The 11,280-nt window shown below is 37.8% G+C and overlaps 2 protein-coding genes across 2 annotated transcripts; one reads left to right on the forward strand and one right to left on the reverse strand.

Annotated features, from left to right (window-relative positions):
* The first annotated feature begins 733 nt into the window (after positions 1 to 733).
* Positions 734 to 2,761, forward strand: LOC125203894 (uncharacterized). Its single transcript, XM_089060442.1, has 3 exons — positions 734 to 890; positions 1,541 to 1,623; positions 2,468 to 2,761. Exons 1-3 carry the CDS (start codon positions 812 to 814, stop codon positions 2,498 to 2,500), a joined length of 195 nt encoding a protein of 64 aa, XP_088916568.1. The 5' UTR covers positions 734 to 811; the 3' UTR covers positions 2,501 to 2,761.
* Positions 2,762 to 4,312: 1,551 nt separating this feature from the next.
* LOC125203890 (auxin response factor 18-like) lies at positions 4,313 to 8,840 on the reverse strand. Its single transcript, XM_048102402.2, has 14 exons — positions 8,267 to 8,840; positions 7,735 to 7,850; positions 7,565 to 7,660; positions 7,415 to 7,471; positions 7,173 to 7,325; positions 6,944 to 7,028; positions 6,690 to 6,780; positions 6,444 to 6,608; positions 6,247 to 6,360; positions 6,084 to 6,156; positions 5,845 to 5,992; positions 5,157 to 5,764; positions 4,895 to 5,082; positions 4,313 to 4,824 (listed from the first exon to the last, which is right to left on the reverse strand). The coding sequence occupies exons 1-14, from the start codon at positions 8,310 to 8,312 to the stop codon at positions 4,674 to 4,676; spliced, it is 2,091 nt and encodes a 696-aa protein (XP_047958359.1). The 5' UTR covers positions 8,313 to 8,840; the 3' UTR covers positions 4,313 to 4,673.
* Positions 8,841 to 11,280: the final 2,440 nt, after the last annotated feature.

Consider the following 11,280-nt stretch of genomic DNA (forward strand, 5'->3'; position numbering starts at 1 on the left):
GATGGATTCTGAGAAGTTTCGGGCCGATGTCGATGCTAGATGGCCGAAGAAGCAGCGGTTGGACCTTGCCGGTGATTACAGCAGCAGCGGTGGTTCCCACGACCTCCCCGACGATGCTCAGGATTTCCCGTCCCCTCCATCGTTTACTCGCCGCACCCGCCCGGTTGGTCAAAGGACGGCGCAATGGGCTTCTAGGGGAGTCGCCCAGAGGTCCCAGGAGGTCCAGTCGGCATCCCCCTACTGGCAAGTCGTCAATCGAGCTCTCCCACCTCGCGCGTCAACAAACGCAGCTGAACATGTGGAAAATCGTAAATCAGTGGAAGGCGGCAGATGACCCTGTGGAGAAGGGGTTTCTTTTTTAGATCCTTCAGAGTATGCAGGCCGATTTGGCCCACGTACGTAAGGCCATGGGAGACGAAGGAGGCTTAGATGCAGCAAATTTTGGGTTCCCTGGTAGCGGCGACGAGGAGTAAAACGGGGATGTGTGTGGAAGCAGGATGGTTTTTTTTTAATTTTGTAATTTTTTAAATTTAAATAAAAATATCGCATTTTCTCGTATTTGTGTCGTAAATTTAATTCCGTATTTTGTGTGATTGTAGTTTATTTGTTTTTCATAATTTTGTTGGCCTATGGCTAGGTTATTTCTTGTCCAGTTTCTTGTCTTGATGATGTGGCAGAGGAGTTTCTGGCTAGGCTATTGCTAGCTTATGGCTAGGCTAAAGCCATTGGAGATATATGATCTAACCCGGGTCGACTTCTCCAAATAGAACAGACACATACAGAGTGAGAGGATCCGACAGAAATTGGAAAGATGGCGGTGATGCAGAAGCTGAAGATGTTCGTGGTGCAAGAGCCTGTTGTGGCAGCTTCTTGCCTCATCGCCGGCGTTGGTCTGTTTTTCTATTTCTATCTAATTCTAACCTTCCTCTTCGCGCATTCCGAATTCCGTGGCTGAAGCTGGATTTCATTTTGCTTGATTCACCAGTGCTATTCCGTTAGATAGAGTTAGACTTCATGGATTTAGAATTGCCGAGTCAATCATTACCTATTGTTTTTATTCCACATACCCTAAATCCAGCTTCAGAATAATATTTTAATGTTTACAAATTTCATTTTTGGTTGTTGCTACCATACAATTTGGAATTGGACATATGCTCAAGCCGTATTTTTACTACTCCATCATCAAATCTTTTTTCACATTGCAAATTTAGTGAACTGCTCTTTTCTTTGACCTTGTCCCAGAAATTAGGGGAAATTAAAAGGCTGGATTGTTTCAATGCACTACAATTTCGAATAAAGATATGGTATATGTTCACGCCAGAATTTTTTTAATTAAAAAGTCGTGTATATGTAGCCTTTGAATGGAAAATATAGTATAGTGACGATCTTGCTTTCAAATGATGATGGTCTTTCCTTTTTGTTGATTATCTCTTGCTCCATGTTTCAAAAACATCTTTATATAGGTAACAATTTGTGTCCTCTCATTTTGTGAAAAATGATACATCCATTTCTAAGAGATGTGGCATTTTTGAATTTGCAGGACTCTTCCTTCCAGCTGTGGTGAGGCCTATACTGGATTCATATGGAACATCCAACCAAGGACCCAAGACTTGTATGAGTGATGTAAGTCATATGTTGCATTAGGCGCATTTTTCTCTGTTCAAATTGCAGTTAGTTCACAATTAATATGGTAGTAAGTAAGATTTTTTCCATGGATCACTTGGTTTCATCTGTCACTAACTTACCATGCTTCGGATTACTAGTGAATAGCCTAATAAACTGTAACTGTGTCTTTCTGTGGAAGCTAGTATTGTTCTTGCTTTTGTTGCCATCTCATATACACACCACTATGGAAACTATGGATCCACTTTGGTCAGCTGTATTGCTGGTGTCATTTTCCCTAGCACGTGGAACTCGTCTTGTACTAACAAGAATAGTAGAAAACTCGTGGCTTAATGCATATCCTCTATAGTTTGTGCCCCTCAACTCTCTGTTTGGGTATCATCGTGCTTCCACTCCACTCTTTCCAGCTTCTGATGATACTGTTTTTTGCTCCTACCACCTACTACTCTCGTGCTGTTAATTTCCTGTCGGATAGGCAATTTGTCTTTGACAATAGATTGAATAGTACTCTCTCCGTCCCCCATTAAGAGTCACACTTTTCCATTTCGGTCCGTCCCCAATTAAGAGTCACACTTCATTTTTACCATAAATAGTAAGTAGGTCCCACATTCTACTAACTCAATTCACTCACATTTTATTATAAAATCAATATAAAAAAAATGGGTCCCACATCCTACTAACTTTTTCAACCAACTTTTCTTTACATTTCTTAAAATCCGGGCCCGGTCAAAGAGTGACTCCTAATAGGGGACGGAGGGAGTAGTAATTCACAACTATCTCATCTCATGCTTATGATTCTGATGGCTGGACTTGTTGAAACTATCTTCTGTTTCTTAATTTGCAGATAGTTGCTACTATGATTGAGAAAAAGAGATAAATGTCAGATTCGGATGTCATTCTGCAGCTTCATGAGAAAAAAATTAACTCAAATCTGTATGTTCCATAAATGTTACTACTATTTTTTACAATTACATTCTACATTGTAAAAGCACGAGAAGACTTGTATGCGAATTTTCAAGGTTTCAGTCACATAATTCGTTGTATGATCTTTTTTCTGTTGTTCTTGCTGCCAACTGGCTTTGTTCTGTATGAAATCTTGTGTTGCTTTTTAATGTAAAATCATACTCCACATTGCTTAGTTCTTGGATGTGACTTTGTCATTATTTGTTGATGATAATTGTTAGGATTAGTATTGAAAAGCATATTTCAAGTAGTTTACACAATTAGAGTTGTTTGCATACAATAACTCTGCAATCCACTTTTACCCAAGGTGAGAAGAAGTAGTTATTTTATCATATTGTATTTGCTTATGCATTTATAATATGTTTTTCAAATATTTAAATGTATAAGAAACAAATAAGTTCAATTTTTCTGCTTAATAGACCAAGGACGTAGCCAGGAATTTATATGGAGGCAAAAATATACATAGGCATAATCTAGATATAAAATTTCTAATATGTTTCCTTGCAGTAAAAAGTGTCTCTCTTTCTGTTGAAGCCAGTCTATTGCATTGCAACATATTAGAAGTTTTGGGAAACATATTTGAAGTTTTGTGGTTGAGTACGAAGAACATATTGTGGAGAAGCTGAAAGCCATTTTCCATTTTATAGAGAATCTCTTTGGTAGTTTTAAATCATAAAATTTATTATTTAAAATTTAATTCTTTGTACATGAATTATTTGCGTTCAAATTTGCAATTATCTGATTAGCATATGAATGTTATAAATGTCATGGTTCACCTCAACTCCAAAAGTATGTATCGAAGTCAGCTTTTTGACTCTGATTATGTGGATTCATTTTCTGTTATTTGAATTGCAAAACATGAGTTTCTTCGTTAGCTATGGGTTGTTTCACTCGAAAATCGACCGCGAAGGGCACACTCGGCGAGCATGTGTAGCCCACGCTTGCGCCGAGCTGCATGTGGCCGAGCATGCCAGCCTCAGCATCGGGCAACAAGCAGCAGAGGAACGAAGCACCGGATGCCCATGGACAGCCGAGAAAGCTGGCGTTTGAACCGAGGGCGTGTCCTTGCTGGAAGAGAGTGTTGGGCTTGCGACCAGCAACGCCGATGATCTTCCGTTAGGAGACTCACGCGCTGCGGCGCCGGATGACAATGGGCGAGACAGAAGTGACGTGGAACAACGCTGAGCAAGGCACATGGCCAAGGCAGCAGCAACGGGGCCGAGCATCGTTGGTCCCGGTAGCAGGACTCGCCTAGCGCAACTGCGGCATTATATTGAACGCCCGAGATGATTCAAGATTGATTCAGAATGTAATTTCTATGTATCTAACTTAACTTGATTGTCTAAATTATAATTTTATTAAATTACAGATTATTAATTGGTTAGTACTAATACAAATAGAATAGTGTCATAGTGGTAAAATATTTCTCGTCTAATCAATAGCCGGGACCGTGGGATGATACGTGTAATCAGGTGGTGCTGTGTTATTCTAAAAATAAACCTGGGTCGTATTAAAGTATGGGCCAAACCAGTACGGAATAGGACCATTTTTCTTGACGGCCTTTATTTGTTGGGCAAAAATGTGCACTACTGATAATTCTTGGACCACAACCAACACGCTATAATTTTCAATTGTACAGAAACAGAGGACCACAACCTACTAAGAAGATTAATTTCAAATTTACAGATACAAACAAATTCTAACTAAATGATCAAACTGACAAAACTGTCCACACAAAAATGCAAAGACATCAATCAAAACACAGAGTGTAGTGTACAATTTATACAGACTGATTATAGCTATAAATCAGCAACCAAAACAGACAAAAGACAAAAATCCAATTCAGCTACCCCACCAGATTCCTTGGACCGATTACCACTTCCAAATCTACCTAATAAACTTTGATTAAACACCCACAAACATCTGTATTTACAACAGCATGAGAGATGACTATGCTGCCTTTCTACTTCCATCCCTCCTTCACCTAATGCTAACATACCAAAGCAACAAGCATCACTCCTAGCCTACCACTTAGTATACCCCGAATCTAAACCATTATTAAAGACGAGAAATCGGATACACTAAGTTCATGCTTCTAACTTAGGTTGTGATTCTGAGCTTATGATTGCTGCGGCTTCACACTCTGACGGTGATATAGGAAGCTTGCATCTCGGCCTCATCTTCTTCACTTCATCACTAGAATAGATGCAAATCTTCTTAGCCATCTTACAGAATTCCCTGCAAAAAAAATATATGTTGGAATTGATCATGAAAAGAGTTTTCCATGCTATCAAGATGAACTACTTACTGCCAAGGGTCATCTCCCACGAGCATCATGTCTCCCTCATTGTCGGTGTAAACCACCTCCCATTTGCTGCGAGGGCGAAGCTCTCCCTTGATATCGAACATACTCTCCAGTTCCTCAATGAGATCATCATAGCCACGAAAAGCAGACAAGTCCATGCCACGCCCCACAGCAATCCCTTGCATTTGAACCTAATAAGGATACGCCGTCATAACTAAATTATAAATGCATTTCCATTAGTTCATTAATCAAAGGGATTGGTTACCTTGATCCGAGTTCTTGAAGATGGAACATAATCCTGTGGTCCCTGAGTATCATTCGGAGGGGCCTCCACTTGAGCATCATGTCTTTCCTTTGATGAAGCCAAAAGGTCGACGCCTGGTTTTTCATCAGTTTCAGGCCTCTTAGGCGGCAAGTCAGAGTCCGGGATAGTGCTTGGACGAGGCAAAGGTACTTCTGTTTCCGATAGAGGGGGGATTTTGTTCGAGTTGTTCCTCAAATCAAAGCCAAATAAACGGCATGCAGGTGCAGTCTCTGACTTTTTTATTTGGTCTGGACAATTACTTGCCCTTGATGACACAGGAGAGTGATAATTAGGAAGAGCAGAATGTAACAAAACATTTTTGTTTTCGTTTGTAGATTCTCGAAACAAGCTCAGAGAACCATTTAAACTTAATAGAGATGGACACGCTCCACCAGAATGTGGTGTGGAACTTGGGAGGCTGCTGCCATGGTGATCTTTCTGCTTAGGAGGCCAGAAAACTTGTTTTTCGCTGCTTTGAACATCGGAATTACTAGTTAGGTGGCTCAATTCGAGGGACGTGGTTGATTTCTGATACCAGACAGGAGATGCAGCAGAAGCAGTAGTAGTTTCTACATCAAGAACAGGTCTCACCAATCAAACAACTAGTGTAAATATATGATGACAAATAGTATGTTATAATGTTGTATACCGGTAAGAGGTAGATCAAGAGGTCGAGGCCTTTTGATTTTTGTAGCTGGCTGTGATGCATCAACAGAAGCCGAAGCTACAAAGGGCTCGATCTCCCATAGTGAGACTCTGTCTGGCCGCAGTATAGTCGCAGGTTCGTCCCATTGCACCTGATAGAGAAACATACACACGTATATATCTAAGTGAAATTCATTTTATTTTTCAGACGAGATAAGCTATGGTTTTGGAATTGATAGTAACCTTGAGCGAACGCCATGCAGATTCAGTCCACTGCGAAGAGAGGTCTCCAAATCCAGTAATAGTGCCTGTGAACCTGAAAATATGTAGTTTTGTACCATTGTATCAGAGCAATCAAGCTGGGGGATCAAGTAACGAAAATGCGGGAAATCAAACATATTAAAACCTTCTCTCAGGTGAATCTTCTCCTTCAAATCTCATTTTGAAACGCATGCCAACTGAAAACCCATGTTTCATAGCCTCTAGGTATTTATTCAGCCCGATAATGAACTGACTTGTCCTGCTCGTAGAGTGCACAAGGTGAAGCAAGAATCTCATAAAGATGCAGCAGTAAGAAAGTGAAAGGAGGCAAGAAAGAAATACCGTGGTTTGTAGTAGACCACGAATAAGGTTTGTGTTGTAATAGCATGTGATGCAGTTGCAAGCACGCCAAGATGCATGCTTTGGCTGGAAATGACAGAGGGTGGCATAGAGCTCTGATGTCGAGCAAGGTGGCGTATGCCAACACGCAATTCCCCATTCTCACCCCTGTGATTCAGAGTTCAGATTCAAAAGTTAATAGTGAAGCTGCATTCAGTAAGCACACAACGAAATAAAAGTAAAGAATACCTCAAGAAAACAAAGCAATCACCAGCAGCCAATCTCTTTGAGGTGACAAACATACTCCATCCAGTTGTAAGTAAGTGTCTCCTCGGTTGACCTGACGAGAAGCAAATTGGAGCTCCAGCAAGGGTTAGAAAAGGGGTATGCGCATTTTCTTAAGAACAAACACGATAAGTTTCTCATACACAACGTTTGGCTTCAAATCCAAAAGAAGTAACAGCAAAGAAAGTAAAATGCAAGTGTACATGTAGACATAATACCTCTGAATATGTGCTTGAAACGCCACTCGTATCCATGCAGATCTTTGGCAACCAAATCCTGGGTTGGTGTTGGTTGGCTCATATCCTAGGAATCAGAAATATCACAAACAAAATTAGTGATTAGCTTTCTAACTATGTTTTCTTTCTGTCACATAATCATCTGCTAGCAATATCTTCTGAGTTTCAAACTGATGCCAGTTGCATATAAACGACGAGAAGAGTTACTCACTAATGGTGGAAGGCATTCATTTGCATGCTTCCGAAGGACAGAGAAACCCCCATGAGTGCTTGTATCAGATGCTGTCAAAATCTTACAAAAAGATTGAACAGATGGCTTTGGTGGATCGGGTGGGGGTGGATCCGGGCTTGTGGGCTCAGTTTGCTGCAAGAATATATGTGCATGATCCACAGACGTTATACATACAATACGTTCAAGAATCAGTACATTCATTAACATCACAGAGTGCTTACATCTGGTTCTGGCTGCAAAGTGATCTGGGCATAAACTTCATCTGTTTCTGGCTCAGCCTATAAATTCATGCCACCATAACAGATGTAAATTTTGAGACAAAACAGAAGAAAAAAAGTGGCCTAACTAGAGCACTAAGCAGAAAACAATACCTTTAACTGAATGTAAACAACACGACAAAGGATCTTAGGAGGGAGATTGAAATGAGGGATTTGTTGATTCAGTTCCTGATTTGTGGACGCCTCCAACTGTGGATTAATACACTCGTAAACCAAATTGCAGCGAAATATTATTAGGAGATGGGGCAAAGGGAGAGGCTTACTTGCTCCATGTGACCTTGAGGAAAGTAGTAAACTCTTTCTCCCACACAAGGAACGTCCACCAAAGGCCCTGCACATGCCTTCCATAGTTCTGTGTACAGATCATCACCTCCCATACCTACCAAAGATCAACAAATAAGTCCAATAATCAAAATTCAAAGCACTTTGAACTTCAAAGCCAAACATCTCAACTAAAGATTATTTGATTCTCGTTTCTCGTGGAATAAAACTTGAAAGGTGCATCAACATAGAAAACGAAATGTAACAACACAAAATCAACTGCAACCAAAAACACTGAAACATAATGAAAACATTCACTCAAGTTCAAAAAGGCAAAACTTTCCGTCAAATAATCAAATGACCAGTAATATATGAAAGCACTACTTGAAAAATAGGGAAAGAAATTGACAGAAACCAGCCCAGAATCAAATTATGCTGTACAAAGATAAAATTTTGCAAGCCTTTCTTTTTTTGTAGGGAAAAAAAGAAGAATAAAATTCAAAAAACCCAAAAAAGATGAAACATTTTACTCACCTCTTTCATGAGAGCCTCCACTTAACAGGCCATCAGCATGCGCCATTCAAAGCTCACAGAAACAGAGCAAAAACACTAAAAAATAGAAATTGCAAAGAAAGGGGGAAAAGGGTCTCTGAAACTTCAACTAATGATATGTATAGACAGAACAAAACACCAAAAAATAAAAAAAGATCGAGTCTTTGATGCTCGAAGAAGAAAGAAAGAGAAAAATCAAAGCCCCTCCTCTCCCTCACCTTCAACCTACCCCGTTTAACATCGTCATCAATAATCAAAGGCAAAACTTTTCCAACCTCATTCATACACAAAGAAATCCTATCCCTCTCTTTTCTCGGACAAGGATTTTTCTCTCTCTTTAAATGTGTGTGAGTCTAACAGCTATGGAGGAGTGCAACAAATGCTAGTAGTGTGTGTTTTTGTGAAGTGGATGCAAGAATTCAACTCATTTTCTCTCACTTTTCAGTTACAAAACCGCTCTTTGCTTTTGTCTCTTAACTAACCAATACCACAAGCCTTTCTTTTTTCTCACAGCATTTACTTCAAAAATCTCTCCTTTTTCTATTTTTTCTTTTTCTTCTCCCCTTTTTCTATTTCTCTATCAATTTTGAAACTAATAAATCCAACTTTTAGCACCCTTTCATTGAGTTAAATCTTAACCCGGGTTGACTCGAGGAATGATTAGCATTACATGTTTCTTTATTATAACAGAAAGATGAGGAAAAACCATATGGGAATCCACATTAAAATACGTCGTACATGAATAAAATACAATTACTCACACGTTATTGGCTGTAATAATGTTTTTACTTTTATTCTCTGTAAATAAGAATCCCATAAAAGTTTCTTTCTTTTTTGCTTTAAGGGGAAACTATACACATATATTCATACACATATATATATAGACTCAGTCTCCCATTATTGATTTTAACTGCACCACATGTTCTTTTTATTTATTTATTCTTTTTTTCTATGTTTTTGGTGAAGTGGTCAAATTTTTGGCTTATGAAAGGGAAATAGTATTCACATTTGTTGACATTATTACAACATTGAAAAACATTGTTGGGAAATTCAACGTATTCTAATTAAATACGTAGATAACATGAAATTATATGACTGCTTAAAATCATACATGTATGCCGTGTAGTCAATCATATATATCGTTAACTTTAACATATGAAAGTAAAAATTAAAACAATCTCGTTTGACATAGAGATGTTAGTATAAGATTAAAAGAATACTCACTTTATTAGTATTCGAAATATCTTTACTTATAAAATCATAACCATACGTATAATAGTCTAACAGTGTAATATTGATTTCGAAGTCATATTCAAATTTCCATGATAATTTTTCTCTATTTCTCATTTCTCATAGTCATGGAAAATTTATTTTCTTTTCTTTTATTTTCTTTTTGCTTTCTTTCTTTGGAGTGTCAATCATGATAAGTTGATTCTGTAGTTGAGGTTGAGGACAAAACAAATATTGGTCATTCCCAATTGTAAAGTGCTAACTGCTAAGTCTTTATTAATAACCCTAAAATGGGCACTGAAATTGCAATACTTGTTGACTTTTTATTGGTTGACTTTGAAATATTTATAGTCCGTCTACTCAATTCTCAATTATTACAAAGCCTCTAACTTTGAAAACGTGAGGAATTCGCAAAATCACGTTGCATTTTTGTCCTACATACATCTCTTTATTCCAAGTTATTTCTAAAAGGTGCAACTCTTATGACTAAAATCTTATAATTACACGATTTGGTCACATTGTAAATATTAAATTATAATGTTATAATGCGATAATTTGTTAGATTAGATAGCTTAAGTTATAAAAATTGTTACGTATGCAAACTCACTTGTAAAAAGAGAAGACTCTATCTCATTAAATGGCTTATTATCTCATATTAAAATGCATATAGTATTTTAATGGACAATTAAGACTAATTTTATACTATTAAATTTTAAAATGAAAAATATAATAAAAGTTTCTGAATTTCAATATATAGTAGACAAAATTCACTAAAAAAAGCACTGAATAGTGACGGGATTAGTGACGGTGAATGATAGCTCAACAACTAGTGACAGATAAATGACTTTAAAACGTTAGTCACTAATTAGTGAAGATTACTCTGTCACTAATGCGAAGCAGTCGCCTATGTTTTCCGTCATTGGGTGGGTTAGTAACTTTAGTGACAAACAAATCCGTCAGTAAATTTTTTTACTGACAAATTTAAATGACGGATCTGGCGGAAATTAGTCTGTAACTAATCTGTTAAGTGAAGAAATTTCACTAATCCGTCACTAAACAGCGAGTTTTTTTGTAGTGTATTAGCAAGTGGTGAATCATAAATACGTTAGAAACTATTTCTTCTGTCCCATAAGAATATGAATTTTTGATTCATCACATGTTTTAATGTATAATTAGTAAAATAAAAGAAAACTAGAAAGAAAGTACTCCCTCCGTCCCACTTAAGATGACACATTTTCCTTTTTAGTTTGTCTCAACTAAGATGACACATTTCCTTTTTTGGTAACTTTCTCTCTTCAATTAATACACTCAACCACTTTTTCTCACTCCTATTAAAATATTCCTCTTTCTTTCTCTCTCTACTCTAATACTTACACCCACATTCTCTCTATCCAATTAAACACTTTAACCAATAACTTCTAAAATCCCGTGCCGACTAAGCAATGTGTCATTTTAACCGGGACGGAGGGAGTAATTAAAGTTTTGTTACGAGAGAAAGAGTCTCACCTCTTTACACTACCTCCATCGCTAACTATGGAGGGAGGGTCACTCATATAGAACAAAATAGAAATAAATAAAAATGCTTGGGCTAATAATGCTTGAGACCAAAGATCTCTAATTCGAATCTGACGCTACCTTTAAACTTATATTCATTTAACCATATAAAAAAGAAAGTAAATAAAAATAATTATAAACTAAATAAACACAATCCCCCCTGTACTTCCCGTATCGCCCAGCCGCCCCCAAGCAAAAGTGGGGGCACATAC

The sequence above is a fragment of the Salvia hispanica genome, chromosome 6, assembly GCF_029641045.1.
Source record: "Salvia hispanica isolate PSC_SH4W2 chromosome 6, Shi_PSC_v1, whole genome shotgun sequence".
NCBI lineage: Eukaryota > Viridiplantae > Streptophyta > Magnoliopsida > Lamiales > Lamiaceae > Salvia > Salvia hispanica.